Raw genomic sequence first — 15,999 nt, 5'->3', positions numbered from 1 at the left:
TCATTGTTTCTTCAATCAGGAATTCCTGCTTATTAAATAGGTGGAAATTGCAATGGAATGCAGTTCGCTCTTTCATACACAATACATGAAATAAAATGAGCCGTGGGAAAAAAACTGCTTTAAAAAATGTTACAGAATAGAATTGAAGATAAATGCTACGTAGTCCTGTCTTCATATCGAGTTAATGGTTAGCCGATTTTAATAACGAAAATAGATAACTGTCCATACGAAGTGTTTTTTCCCTTTTTGCTAATTTCTCTATTCCAACGTTCACCTTTTCATTTGGTTAACATATCAGAGGGGAAACGAAGGTCATACAAAATTCCAGCAACGTTACAAAAAGAAAAGAGTCAAAATTTTACAAGCCAAGTTCTGTAATTATCTTGTTTTCACAGACATGCAGACTTTTACTGGAGCTAAACAGGGCAATGCAGTCTACGCAATAAAGTGTCAATTTCTTTGCTTCCACTCACCGAGACTGTCTGTCCATACTCTCCACTCTAAGGGCCTCCCATCGGGCATTCAGCAGGGTCATTTGCTCCTGAATCTCAAACTCCTCTTCGTCGGACAGAGTTCCTTGTGTTATCAGCTGATTCCCTGCCTGCAAGACACTCCCCACACTGCTCTGGTGGGCTGTCAGCTCCATCATAAAAGCCTAGAAAGGGACATCATTATGATTTGTGATCTGCTCATTGAAAAAAAAAAACTTAATAAATTGTTAATGCCTAAATATCAATGCTGCAGAAAAAGGTAGCCAGGTAGAGTGCAAATAGAGTCGATTTCCATCCAATTTTTGAAGCTTCAAATATAGGAAATAAGCAGCTAGCTTCAGTAAAAAAGGGAATCGATCAAAGAGGATAATGTTACCTCTGATAATACCAGCTATTTTTAAGTAAATGCTGATTATGATACTGATAGATCATGAACATGGAATTATGAAAAAATATAATAAATAAAACACCATGCTCATCCAAGCAGAATTGCTTAAGGAATGGGACCAGTTCTATTATTTTCAAGCCAAAAGAGCAAATAAGTATGTCAGTTAACATACCAACATAAAAAACCTACTTAATCAAAAAGAAATCTCCATATAATCAAATTACTATGCTGCAATATAATATATCCTCTAAACAGTTGGAAATTTTCACTATATAAAATTATACAGGAACACTGGATATGACATTTGCTTAATCATACAATAAATAAAAATGTTCACTTCCTGGGGAACACTCAAAACCTAAAGATTTGGTGTATCCATTAGCCATCTTGTGTTTTAACTATAACAATACACGAAACGAGCAGTCCCGTGCATTGATTTTTGTCAGTGGCTCCACAGAATATATAATCTGAAATCTAATTCCAATGTACAGCTCATCACCCACACCAATTTTATAACAAAGCCCCATTTAAATATCCCAAGTCCTAAAATATGCCATGACCTTTCTGTGGAGCAGAATTCAGTTAACAACAGCCATCAGGGCAGAACCCCTGATAAAGGCACAGGCACCATGGCGAATATATTCTGCTCATCAGCTACAGATTATTTACTTCGTGGGTGGCAAACTGGTCTTTGACTTCTTCAACGTCATCAGAAATGTCATCCTGCTCCTGGAAAGTGTCCTCAGCTGAAAGCAACCAGGTGAGCACTTCCTCCAGGGCTATCTGGTAGCTGTCCAGATCCATGTCGACCTCGGTGACAGTGCTGGGGGTGTCGGCACGGGGACCCTCCTGCTCCTCCTCTGGCGCTGACCTCTATGAAAACAAAGCCGAGAGAAACCCACAAGCGTCGTGAAGACGAGAAGGTGTTCAACAAAGACATACTGTATAGAGAACTCTAAAGTAGGCACCGCCGTGTCTCAGGCATTCAGCCAATTCTCGGGAGCTGGGTGAGCAATGCCGCAAACTAGTCAGAAAGCATTTATTAAGTGTGCGAGGATGGCAAAGAGTACAAAAGTGGTATGCACTCATGGAGATTCCAATAGAGCTGGAGAGAGAGAAATAACCCACATGAATCAGCTCTGAACGAAAATAAAATGGCTATTAGCAAAGTTATAAATTCCATGTTTCCAACAAGAGATGCTATTTGAGTTCACCAAGGGCTAAAATAGGAAAGTTTCACAGAAGATCTGGAACATGTTGGGCCTTGAAGGATGGATATAATTAAAAGAAAAAGAGATAGAGATTAGAACTCTGCTTTGATCCCTAGTCAAACTGCTTTTACCGAGTTGCATTTAGCAATGGATTTTAGACACTGAAAGACAGCCACACATACAGGCTGTTGTACTGATGGTATTTTTTTGAGGCAGTTTCCCTCTAGTTTACTTGCTGGTGTTTTTTTAGAAGAGTCCGTGGAGTAAATTTATCTCAAGCTCCTTCTAAGCAATGGAGTATTTTTTTAATATACTTGATAATCTTATAACCAAATGAACCATCTCTCTCATTCATTTGTTCCCTTTCAGAGGAAAACTTCCTTAAAATTTGCCTGCAGCCTGTCTCCACTTTATCACCTCTCATCCACAATTTTTATGTATTTCAAACATGCAAAAGCGCATAAAGAACAAAATAAGAAATGCTCATGTATTTAACAGCTACAGTTCCTTAACATTCCCTTTCACTCTGATTGGTATTGGTCCAGACTACTCAACTGAAAAGGCTTTTGCAAATGTCACCAATAACCTTCGCTCTCCTATCCCCGCCTCAGTTACACCACGTTGGTTTTCCTCCTGGTTCAACACCATTTGCCAACCTGTAAAGTAATGAATCTCATCAAAATTAAGTCCTGGGCCCTTTCTTCTTCTCTTGTATACTTTGCCTGAGTGGTCTCGTCCATTCCCATTGGATTTAAAGAACCGTCTATATCCCGCAGGCATTTACTTTGATATTTCTGTCCCAAACTCCAAACTTCTATGTCCATCTACCTTCCCATCTCCACTTCAACATCTCTCAGGCATATCAAACCACGTTGATATTTAAACTCTTCATTGTTTCCCCAAACCTGTTCTTCCTCAGGCTTCCCTTCCCATCTCAGCAAACGGCTCCTCCGTGCACTTAGTTCCACCAGCGGAAAACCAGGGAGCCAGCTGTGGTTTCTTTTTTTCATCTCTCACATTTAATATCTAAGCAATTCCTACCTTCAAAATTTATCTCAAATCCATCCAGAACTTTCCATCCCCACAACCACCAACATCCGTCCTCAGGACAATAGCCTGCTAATGGGTGTCTTTACTTCCCTGTTACCACTCACTCCCACCTCCACAATCCACTTCTCCCACAGCAGCGATCTTTGGAAAATGTAATCACATCATAAGACTTGCCCGCTTAAAATCTTTCACTGCTCTCTCAATGCTCTTATGATACAATTTAAAATTCTTAACATAGTTGACAAAAATACTGTGACAGAAAGAAACAGAGTGTGTGTGTGCGTGTGTGTGTCTGTAGGGTTGGATTTCGATAGGTTTATCAGGAAAGACCTCTCTGAAAAAGTTCCATTGAAACTGAGGAAAGATGGGAAACTTGCCATGCAAAGAGTGGGCGAAGGAGCATTTCATAGGGAGGAACCCACATGTACAAGAATCTTGGGGAAGGAGAAGAAAAAGCCTACCACGACTGCAGTGCAGTGGCCTGGGATGAATTGTGGAGGTAGGATGGGTCTTGTAAACTACAAGAGAAGATGATTAATGTTAATTAGCACGAAGGCTAGAACAGAAAGAAAACACACACCGAAAACATTTTGGGGAAGAATCAGACCCTGTAGACTGTATGCAGGAGTTTAAAAAATGAATCAGTAAGCACACAGATGAAACACTGGCTAATTAAGAGACGGGTGGTGCCAAAGACAAGAGAAGAGAAAATGAGTTGAGTTCTGAACCTAAAATCCTGAAACCGTAGAGCCGAAATAACCCTGGAGATCACTTAATACCAACCTCTATACTCTAATGAGGATCTCTAACTAGGAAAGTTAGTGACCAGCCAGGGATCACTTAGGCACTAGAATCTATAAAGCGGGAAATGGAAGGCATTATCTAAATGCAAATGTTCAGAAGGTATTATTTAAAACACAAGAGGAGACTTGCAACTGAGAGCTTAATCTAAAGAGAAACGCAGGAATTGTCTGCTGACCACCTAATGTTCTATAGGACATGTTTGTAAAGAGACCGAGCAAGAGAGGAATGCTGGTCGTTAGGGTTCATTGGGAAGCAGTGGTTGGCAAGCTCTGTCAAAGAGTAGATGATTAAAACTTACTACATTGTATGTCTTCAATTAACTTAATTCAACCTCTAAGGCAATAATGAAAGTATGCAAATGAAGAGGTTCATGTTAATACACTTGCTTGTAATCAAACAGCAAAGGGGCTCTGCAATTCTTATCATGCCATCCTGAGCCCTAAACAGAAGTGATTTTATTTTATCTACATTTAATCATGAAAGGCAAATGAAATCTCCTCTTTCTTAAGAGAGAATGGCCTTAACTATAGAAAGTAAAATATCTCATCTTTCTAACAAAAGGAATGCAATGCAATAAAGAAATGATTATAAAAGCAAAAGGCAAACTCAGTAAATTATCTGAGCCACTTAAAAGGGTGCATCATTAATGCAGGATAATAACTATATTACTGGAGACAAATGCTTCTCAGCATTTTTTCAGTCAATTATAACAAAATTCTTCCTCAGTATCGCTAGATATTCAAAACTACTAAAAAGAGCCCGAGGTTCACAATCTGGCCCCATCCCTCGCCCTCTTTTCCTCAGTAAGTTAGCTTTTTTCTTTTTCTGTAAATCATGCTATTTTTTTGAAATGAAGAAAATAAAAGGATTAGTACCTACTACTCAAAGAAAATCTGAAATAATAAAGTTCTCTGAAAGAAAAGAAGTTGCTATGCCAATTAAAGACCATTATCATTATACGAGAACGAATTCACTTTTTTTTTTTTCCTGAGGAAGATTAGCCCTGAGCTAACATCTGTGCCCATCTTCCTCTATTTCGTATGTGGGACGCCACCACAGCATGGCTTGATAAGCAGTGAGTAGGTCCATGCCTGGGATCCAAACCTGCGAACCGTGGGCTGCCAAAGCGGAGCACACAAACTTAACTACTACACCACCGGGCCGGCCCTGAACTCACAGTTTTAAAAAGGAACTTGTTGAATGATAATGCAAAAACAAACTGAGAAGAAAAAATTATAATGATAGACTGTGCTCATTGAATGATTATTAATGTCATTTTAGGCACTTTGGATTCCTTATCTTTATGACATGGGTGGTTTTATCCAGATTTTGCAGATAAAACTGTCGTTGCAAGAATAAGTAAGCAACCAAAAACAAGTTGTAACAAGCATGAAATTTAAACTTCAAAGCCAAAGTTTTCTGCCTCTCTAAAACGTATTTCTTATCATTTTGAATTCCATCTGTATCTCTTGGTTACTCAGCTGCTAAAATGTTGGACCAAATGACTTGTTAAGGTCTCATCCAACTGTTAAGATTCTCTCATTTTATGAATAAGAGAACTGGTTAGACTAAAACAGAATAAGATAAACTATGATTGATTCAAGGCAGGATAATTCAGGAAGAAAAATTCATGACTTTATATCTCCTGGAAAAACTCATTTATATCCTGATGAATAAAACCATTGTAAGCCCTTAAATGAAAAACTCACGAAGTAGCATATGTCAATTACTCCTCCTAAATGAAAGGGAAAATAAAGCTTATATTTTGATAGCCCTTGTTAGAATATAATGGTAGGGCCGGCGACATGGCTTAGCGGTTAAGTGCCTGTGCTCCACTGCTGGCGGCCCGGGTTCGGATCCCGGCGCGCACCGACGCACCGCTTCTCCGGCCATGCTGAGGCCGCGTCCCACGTACAGCAACTAGAAGGATGTGCATCTATGACATACAACTCTCTACTGGGGCTTTGGGGAAAATAAATAAATAAATAAATAAAATTATAGAATACCATGGTAAAAATCCTTTTTTTAGTGGCAAAAAGAAAAAGAAAGAGGGCCGGCCCCGTGGCTTAGTGGTTAAGCGCGCGCGCTCTGCTGCTAGCGGCCCGGGTTCGGATCCCGACCGTGCACCAATACACCGTGTCTCCGGCCATGCTGAGGCCGCGTCCCCTGTACAGCAACTAGAAGGATGTGCATCTATGACATACAACTATCTACTGGGGCTTTTGGGGAAAAAATAAATAGATAAAATTAAAAAAAAAAGAAAAAGAAAGAAAATTCGTACTTAGAAGAAAACTTGGCTGACATGAAAAAACCATCTTCAGCACATGACAACAGTAAAAAAAGATGGTGACCAGATGAAGGAAAAATGTAAGTTCTTAAGCATGTCATGCAGCAGGATGATCACAGCCCTAGACCCTAACTCCTGTCTTATTGTGTGAAAAAGTATATTTTCTTTCCCAATAAAATCAGTTGTGTTATGGTTTCCACTACACGCACTTCATGTGTGACAGCATGCTAACTGATAAACTGAACTTCTTATGCCCATACAAGCTGAGAAACCAAGATGTTCTCAGTCAAGAAAAAAAAATCCTCTACCTGTGTTTTTATCTAATACCTAAGAGAAAACAAATATGGCAAGTCAAACATTTTAATAAAAATTTACCTGTACCTGTATACTAATTTCTCCTTCTTCACATTCTTTCTTATATTTCCTTGGGAGTGTCTCCACCTCACGGATGGCATCTATAGTGACTTGCTGGGGTAGCACTTCAAACAAAGATGTTAAATACATAATTATGGATTTCTTGTCAGGGAGCTGAACAGCAACATCTAAAAGTGGAAGAAAATAAGAATGAGTTTAGATTAGATGTGCAAAATACATGAATTGCTCAATATTAGATATAAAATAACTACCTTAGTACCCATAAACAATACTAGCATATAATCTTTGCAACACCATAGCTCAGTCAATTTCTGTTTCATAAAATAATGTATGAGACAAAGGCAAAGACAATTACTTATTTTTGTTCAGTATCCCACTTCTTAAAAATCTTCCCTAAAACCTTCCCCAAAATGCTCAAAGACAAGCTACCATTTAAAATAATGATACAGGCCGGCCCCGTGGCTTAGCGGTTAAGTGCGCACACTCCGCTACTGGCGGCCCGGGTTCGGATCCCAGGCGCACACCGACGCACCACTTCTCCAGCCATGCTGAGGCCGCGTCCCACATACAGCAACTAGAAAGATGTGCAACTATGACATACAACTATCTACTGGGTCTTTGGGGGGTAAAAAAAAAAAAAAAAAGGAGGAGGATTGGCAATAGATGTTAGCTCAGAGCCGGTCTTCCTCAGCAAAAAGAGGAGGATTAGCATGGATGTCAGCTCAGGGCTGATCTTCCTCACAAAAAAAGTAATAAATAAATAAAATAAAATAATGATACAGACTTTATTCATATTATGAAAATAAGTCTAGAATTCAACCTTGCAATATTTGTAACTAAAGTTTTTACATCATATGCTAGAAGCTCGAATAAAAATACATTTTAATGAACTACACCAAATACTAAATTGTTTAATAATTATATTTTCCTAAAACTTTAAATCTTACTCTGGTATTGATTAACTAGTCTCCAATGGTGTAATTAAATGTCTATCAAAAAAATCACACAAATTGTTAAGTACAAAAGTATTAATAACTTGTCTGAAATAAAATGGCTTGCATCTATACCTCAAAAGGAAAAACGTTCCTCAATTCTCATGACTTTCTATAAAGAAAGAAAAAACACTGCTTTTCAAGTGTTCAAAATTGTGAAGCAAAATCAAGGTTGAAATCAAATACTGAACAATACCTTCAGGATCTAACAGCTTTTCAATTCCCAAATAAGTTTGAGCCTTGATGAAGGCATGTTCAAGTCTCTCAATTGGGGACATTTTGACAACTCTATCCCAGCTGAAGAGATCAGGTCTGAAATCATCATGCAAATAAAATGCAAAGAAGATGAAATACACAGAAACAAAGCAGTCATTGTTATAATCTAATACATTTGAGTTTTATATTTTTTTATTTGTGAGTTTAAATTAAAAAGTTCATCTTTTATATCCCCAAGTCTTGTCAAATATATAATATTTTAAAGTAATTTTCAAACATGAAAACAACAGGTAAAACATTCTAAGGTTCTTGTATTGGTTGAATATGTCTGTTAAAATTTCTGGAGTAACCACTAAAAGACTAGAAACGGTATATAATATTTCCCAAATAGTAAAAGAAAAAAAAAGGGAAGGAGAAACTTATTAACACAAGACAAGAAAGAAAAAGACATAGAAAAGGTAAAAGAAATGAAAAGCTCAAAATAAGTGGCAAAAATGAAAAATGAACCTAAATATATCAAACATTACAACAAATGTTAATGGACTAAATTCTACAATTAAAACACCAGGATTGGCAGAACAGAAAATCCAGCTCTAATGTGTTCACAGGATGCTCCTAAAACAAAGAGAGAACTTAAGAGAATTTCCCACCCATCACCCCCCTCCACACGACTCGCCTAGTATTTCATTTCTGTCTTGACTTTCTTTTAATCTCACAAATTGGACAATAAGTTGCTTTGATTTACCCAAAAGTTATCATTTTCTTTGGCTCTATCTGTTCTTGCATCTTAGACCCACCTACCTACTGGGATTTTGCTTCCCCACCTCTCTCCCCCTCAGTTTCCTCTCTGACTTCATCTCCTATTACTCCCCATTCTCACACCACTGCAGGCACTGGCTTGCCACATGCCAGACACCTCCTACCCTCTTGCCTGATGTATTTTTCTTCAGCATATTTACCATTTCCATAAGCTATACAAGTCACATTTTAATTTTTTTTTATTGTCTGCCTCCCTCTATTTGAACTTAAACTCCAAGAGGACTGGGATTTTGCCTGTTTTGTTCTTGGCTGTATACCCTGTGCCTAGCACACAGAAGGTGCTCCACATATACTTGTTGAATCACTTTCAACAAGTGATTGTTGAAAGTTTCACTCAACAAGTGAAAAGTATTGGCTAAAATCAAGTTTTCTGATAAAATCTCTTAACCAACTAGGAACAGAGGGCAACTTCCTTAAACTGATAAAGGAGAAGTGGAAGAAGGTTGGATGTGCAGGTTCTTTAACCAGATAAAAATTGTATCAAAAAAGTTCCAGTGGGGCCAGCCCGGTGGCATAGTGGTTAAGTTAGCACAGCCTGCTTCAGCAGCCTAGGGTTCGCAGATTTGGATCCCAGGCGTGGACCTACGCACTACTTATCAAGCTATGCTGTGGCAGGCGTCCCACATATAAAGTAGAGGAAGATAGGCATGGATGTTAGTCCAGAGCCAATCTTCCTCAGCAAAAAAAGAGGAGGACAGGCAACAGATGTTAGCTCAGGGCTAATCTTCCTCACCAAAAAAAAAAGAAAAATAACAAAAGCTCCAGCAAACATCACTCTTATGAAAAAACATTAAAACCACTCCCTACATTATCAAGAGAAAACATTCTGCTCATTATCACCAATTCCAATCAATACTTGAATCAATCATTGAAGGACAATGCACAAATGAAAGCAAAAGAGAAGAGAAGATTATAACTTATGGACATCCTACCAAAACAAATCTAAAGAAACAATTTAAAATTTGTAAAAATTTAACAAGTTTCCAGATATAAGATGTAGAAAAGTCAACTGCATTTTTATATACAGCACACCCTCCCCATCCCCAGGTTGTACATACCCAGATTCAACCAATCATGGGTCGAAAAACCTACAATGGTTGCGTCTGTACTGAACATGCACAGACTTTTTTTCTCGTCATTATTCCCTAAACAACACAGTACAACAACTATTTACATAGCATTTACGTTGTATTAGGTATTATAAGTAATCTAGAGATGATTTCAAGTCTACAGGAGGATGTGCGTAGGTTATACGCAAATACTACACCAGTTTACACAGTATAAGGGATTTGAGCATCCACGGATTTTGGTATCCACAGAGGTTCCTGAAACCAATCCCCTGTGGATACCAAGGGATGACTGTATCAGCAAAGCACACAGAGGAAACAAAACTTGAGACAAGAAATAATTTACAACAGCAATAAAACATATAACAAATTTTGCCTTTCACATTTAAATCCTTGATGCATCTGAAATTTATTTTTGGGTATGGTGAAGAAAGGATCCAATTCGCTTATTTACATATGGGTAATCAGTTGTCCCATACTGTCTATTAATCTTGGCTCAGTTGTAGATCAGGTTTTCCTGTACCATAGAGCTTTTTCTGAGCTCTTTATTCTGTTAGATTGAAGTATATGAAATTGTCATTCTTATATGCCAAAAACACTCCAATATTGTTGATGTTGTACGGTTCAGTCTATTGCTACCATATTAGTGTATTTACTTATACTACTACATACTCTTAATTATTACAGCTTCATAATTAGTCTTGGTTTCTGTTTGGGAAGTATTTCAGCTGAGTCCTTTTCCTTCAGGACTGTACTGGCTCTTTTTAGGCCGTCGTTGTTTTATATAATTAGAATCTGTTTACAAGTTTCATGGAAAAAAATGATTTCTGTATTTCTAATTGGGATTGCATTGAATTTACCAAGTTTTCCTTTTGGTATGAGAATGAAAACTAACACAATTCTTTGTATATATTATTGGTTAGTGCCGAATGAGTGGGATTGAACTATGTGAATTATTTCACATTTTTTAACTTACATATATGTAGAAGAAACCCTGGACACTGCACTGTGACATTTAAGTCCTATGGAAAAGAAGACTTGATGGGCAGTTTTCTTCCATGATATTTCTTTTCTTAATGCTTTGGTAGAGCATGTGCATAGAGGAGAGTGGTGGTATTGGGGAAGGGACTTATGGGAGGAGTAGCAAGAAAAAGACAGAGAGGAGATACAAATTTGGAAAGCCCACAGCTTAGAGTCACGTCTCACTTATGTCGGTGGAGCACGGCATTAAAGGCGAGCCCATCTGTCCAGCTGGTGGTGAAGTTGAGGACATTGACCTGGCTGTAGGGCCTGGTGGACTGGCGTACCCAGCTCAGGAGGATCTTCTCGCTGTTTGTCTGCTGCAGGTCTGACATAATATCCTTCATCACATCTTTCACCTGTTTAAGAGAAACCACGCCTGTCTATAACTTAAAACAGTTCCTAGAATCAAGTCCTTGAACTAGAAATATATATTAATTAACCATTATGGATCAGGGAATTGGTATTCATTTTATTTCAAAATTTTCCTTTAAACACTGGAAAGAAATGCATTTTTAACAGTGATTATTTTGGGGTACTAGGATTTAGAGGTGATTTTTTTTACCTCACCCTTATACTTTACGGTATTTTCTATATCTTAAGCAATACTTACATTAGGTTTGGTTATAACGAACATTACTTTCATAGTCACAAAAAATTAATACTTTAATACATTTACAGAGATCTTTTAATAGGAAGAAAAGTCAATTTTTATTTTCTACAAAAATAAGAAAGAAAGGAAGAACTTTTGACTGATGATAAAAATCAAAGAATGGATAATAACAACAATAAACAAACACATAGAGACAGAGATTGGATTGGTGGTTACCAGAGGGGAAGGGGGGAGGGAGAAGGGCAAAAGGGATAATTCGGCACATGTGTGTGGTGATGGGTTGTAATTAGTATTTGGGTGGTGAACATGATGTAATCTATGCAGAAATAGAAGTATAATGATGTACACCTGAAATTTATACAATGTTATAAACCAATGTTACTGCAATAAACAAAAAAAAAAAAATCAAAGAATGAAGTACCTTTCCTGATGGCAATAACAATTATAATCTAGAACTAACATCTTACATTATTATTCTAAAGTAGTACACACGTTTTAAGGAAGTGCTCAAAGAATGATGCCGATATATCTAAATGACACAAGAGCCAACTTAAGGGGGATCGCATGGGCCACATCTAGGACACTGCGAGCAACAAAATAAATAATGATAGTAAAAGATTATAACCTATTAAATAAGTAAAAATCCATGAGTGTACACCGATATATAAATGAATGAACAAATAGATAAAGATAGATAAACAAGAGACCAGGGAAAGCTCTTCCTTACAAGTAGAAAGCCAATTAATAAAATGTAGAAGAAACAATGAAATTAGAAAATCACTATTTTCTAAGAATCATAATAATAATTGATCAGGTAAGAATTATAAATGGATCTTAAAACTAACGGACAAAGATTTGATAAGTAGCTGAATATTTACACAGTCTCAAAGTATATCCTACAAGGTACCTTTTAATAACAAAGGGCAGTCACATTACCCTGGAGACACCTGCAGATACCGCATTACCCAAACGATGACAGCGAGCACTGGCAGAAGCAACCTAATGGATGGCACATGCTTCTTGATGGTGTGCACTAAAAGGAACTCAACATTGCTTTTGTGGCATTCCTGCCAAAAATGAACAACCTGAATCTAATCATGAGGAAATATCAGCCAAACCCACATGGAAGGAAATGTTACAAAATAATTGTCCAGTACTCTTCAAAAATGTCAATATCTTAACAGGTAAAGAAAGACTCAAACTACTCCAAATTAAAGACTGAAGATACATGATAAATTAATTATAAATATTACTATTACATTATACATTTTATATAATGATATCAATATTATATTGTAGTTATGTAAGAGAATTCCTTGGTTTTAGGAGAACGATTTAGTTTTTAGAAAATACACACTGAAGTATTTAGGCAAAGACAAATAGAGAGAACACAGAGATATAGACAACTGTTAACATTTGGGGAATCTGAGTCAAAGGTATCTGGGAATTCTTTGAGCTATTTCTGTAACGTTTTTATAAGTCTGAAATTATGTCAATTTTTAAAATTTAACATTAAAAAAAGATACGTTTTTTTCCTATGCCAGGAAAATATAGCAGTTTGTCAGTCTATTCCATTCCAAACTGTTATGAGTTGTATTGTGTCTTCCTCAAAATTCAAATGTTGAAGTCCTAACCCCCAACCTCGTAATGTGAATGCATTTGGAGATAGGGTCTTTAAAGAGGTAATTAAGGTAAAACGAGATCTTATGGGTGGACTCTAATCCAATATGACTGGTATCTTGGTATAAGAAGAGGAGAGGGGGCCAGCCAGTGATGTAGCGGTTAAGTTCACACACACTGCTTCGGCAGCCCGAGGTTCGCAGGTTCAGATCCCCGGCGCGGACCGACACACCGCTTGTCAAGCCATGCTGTGGCGGCGTCCCATATAAAGCAGAGGAAGATGGGCACAGATGTTAGCCCAGGGCCAGTCTTCCTGAGCAAAAAGAGGAGGATTGGCATCGGATGTTAGCTCAGGGCTAATCTTCCTCACCAAAAAAAAAAAAAGAAGAAGAAGAAGAAGAGGAGAGTAGGACATGGACACACACAGAGGGAAGACCACGTGAGGACACAGGGAGAAGACAGCCTTCTGCAAGCCAACGAGAGAGGCCTCAGAAGAAACCAACCTTGCTGACACCTTGATCTCAGATTTCTAGCATCCAGAATTGTCAGAAAATAGATTTTTGTTGTTGAAGCCACCCAGTTTGCGGTACTTGGTGACGGCAACTCTAAGAAACTAATACACAAATGATACATTTGCCATTTCTATTAAGAAGTGATTGGAAATGTCCCACCTGCCAATGCAAAATGATGCTCCAAAGCAATCCCAGAGTCAGTTTGTGATTTCCATCTACAATGTCAGTTCCTCCTATATTCACCAATTCTACCTATTAAAATGAAAAAATAACTTTTAAGACAACTTCTTCACAGAAGCCCAGGCTTTCATTTTAGCCCATTTGGACAGCAAAATAAGTGAATGATAAGAAAAGTTTCATCTTAGAGAATCGGGTAAACCTAAATCTCAAAAATGTGTTATTTATACGCTAGATTAATAAAGGAATCAGAAAAAGTACAACCATTCCTTCGCTCATAGAAAAGGTTCAATACGTCTCATAAGAGAAATGTTTCCAAAAATCAGTTGATGCCAACGCACAGAGCAGGCAGCTGGTTTCACAGTATAAATAATCCTGATGGCACCAAAGAACCCCAAAAGTCACGGTACAAACTTACACTGTTCTGATGTAAAACCTGCAGCACTCTGTTGACATTATTTAAAGCATGTACCCTTGTGGAACCACGTTCCTTTGGCTGGAAAACAAAACACAAAAAAAATGAGACAGACAGTCGCTCCACGTTCCTGACAAACACTGTCATTGAGATGTGCATAGAACAGCAGCTCAGCACGCACAGGCCCCCGGCCAGGAGCTCTGGCTGGCTTCTCAGGCCACCATGGAGGCTAGTGTTGATAGACTCCAAATCCCCCCACGAACAGCATCTTAAGATGTTCCCTAGCTTGTCTGCACATTGGAATCCCCTAGGGAGCTTCAAAAAAATACCAATGCCTCTGTCTGACCCCACCCCCAAAGATGGTGACTTAGTGAGACTGGAGTGTCGTCCAGGTTTGGAGTTTTTAAAAGATTTCCCTCGTGATTTTACCGTGCAAACAAGTTTGGGGGACAAAGTTTCTTTCATCTAAATTGGTCTGCACGCAGAAAGATTTGGAAGTCATGTCACCTCCATACTGCAGGAGTGTGGACACGACAGGGAGGACTCAGAGGCACCATCCCAGGTTCTAGTTAGCATTACAAGGGCCCACTGGGAAGGCAGGAATTGCCACCTGGGGAAAGGTGATCTGGGGGCTTCTTTCTGCCTCACTGGCTAGGGAATCTTATCTGAGAGAGGGATCAGCCTCTCCAACAGGGCCTACCCACCACCTGGAAGGCAACAGAGTATATAACACACGACACTTTGGCAAGAAAGGAATTCATCTCCAGGAGTGCATCTCTCTATACCTTTTAGAGTAATTCTACCTCTAGTGTAAAAGTTTGTACCCATAAAATGCATCCTCTTCATTAGCAGAGTTATTTCTGTGCGAGCATAGGGTGCCTTACATGTAAAGTAATCAAGTGGGATTTGATGAAGAAACAAACACAAATATGACACTAAAAATCTGAATAAAAATAAATGCCACAGTTTTTAACAACTTTCTTAAAATATTTGTTAAATAACATTTAAATGTGTTTGTTTCTATAGTCTCTACTATTCAAAACATTATGCCTTCTTTACATATCCATTCTTCTTTGTAATTCTTGACTGGGCTGTCTGAGAGCAATAAACATTTAAGGTAATTTTATCTTTGATAAAAACAAAGCCCTCATTTTTAGCCTAAATATTGCTCTATCAAAGAATTCATTAAAACACTTTTTTTTTTTTTAAAGTCCCTATTTCAGCCTTTATAGTGTAAGTACCCCCAGCAGGTCTTCAAGTATCAGTAATGACCAGAGACAATCCATTAGCCTGGTTCTCAAAGATGACTCCTCTCACCAGTGATGTTCCTGTGAGGCCTTCTAGAAGATCCAATAGCTTCCTTCCATCTTTGAGGTCTGTGAACATATCACTGATGGGGGGTTTCCCACTCTATAAAACAGAAACAGTAAAATACCAGTTAATTCAGTAGCAGAAATTCCATACATGCCTGGCAAATAAATAAATGGTTTCATTTTTTCCAATTAAAAGTTCTAGAGGATCAGCAGACTCTTCAAGTTTGCCTTGCATGAAAAGAACAAGTACAAATACAGAGAACTTTGAAATCGCATAACAATTGTTTTAAGTTCCAAGATTTAAATTGCATCATTTCTTAGAAAAGGAGCGAATAAAGGGGTGGCTAATGTCAATACGCTTTTAGTATGGTATATATATTTCTGAAAATGAATGATAAAGAGATGCATTAAAAATATAAATGAGTATACAACACCTGGAGGCAGAGGTCAACGAAAAGTGTGCAGATTCTCATTCCATCTCTGCATTTCACATTCATGGTACGATCATGTTTTTCTGCATTTCCATTATGGGAGCAGGTCATTTCGTCACCAACTTCAGCTCTCGGGTGCTAGGTCTCTATTTCTAGCTATTAGTTTCTGAATGATTAAGACCCTTTTGGCTCTGTATC

The 15,999-nt window shown here is 38.0% G+C and overlaps 1 protein-coding gene across 5 annotated transcripts in view; it reads right to left on the bottom strand.

Annotated features, from left to right (window-relative positions):
• Window positions 1-15,999, bottom strand: part of UTRN (utrophin) — a 509,169-nt gene that overhangs the window by 377,293 nt on the left and 115,877 nt on the right. For 4 of the 5 annotated variants that reach the window (XM_058534226.1, XM_058534222.1, XM_058534221.1 and 1 more), the window contains 8 exons: window positions 15,375-15,467; window positions 14,061-14,138; window positions 13,625-13,717; window positions 10,907-11,079; window positions 7,795-7,910; window positions 6,607-6,773; window positions 1,549-1,752; window positions 474-655 (listed from right to left, as the gene is read on the bottom strand). In XM_058534226.1, coding sequence (XP_058390209.1) covers window positions 474-655; window positions 1,549-1,752; window positions 6,607-6,773; window positions 7,795-7,910; window positions 10,907-11,079; window positions 13,625-13,717; window positions 14,061-14,138; window positions 15,375-15,443 — 1,082 coding nt within the window. In that variant the 5' untranslated portion in view covers window positions 15,444-15,467. The remainder of the gene's footprint in view (window positions 1-473; window positions 656-1,548; window positions 1,753-6,606; window positions 6,774-7,794; window positions 7,911-10,906; window positions 11,080-13,624; window positions 13,718-14,060; window positions 14,139-15,374; window positions 15,468-15,999) is intronic. The other variant, XM_058534223.1, reaches the window with a different exon arrangement.

Source organism: Diceros bicornis, chromosome 39 (assembly GCF_020826845.1).
Source record: "Diceros bicornis minor isolate mBicDic1 chromosome 39, mDicBic1.mat.cur, whole genome shotgun sequence".
Classification (NCBI taxonomy): Eukaryota; Metazoa; Chordata; class Mammalia; order Perissodactyla; family Rhinocerotidae; genus Diceros; species Diceros bicornis.
This window is presented reverse-complemented; position numbering and strand designations above follow the sequence as displayed.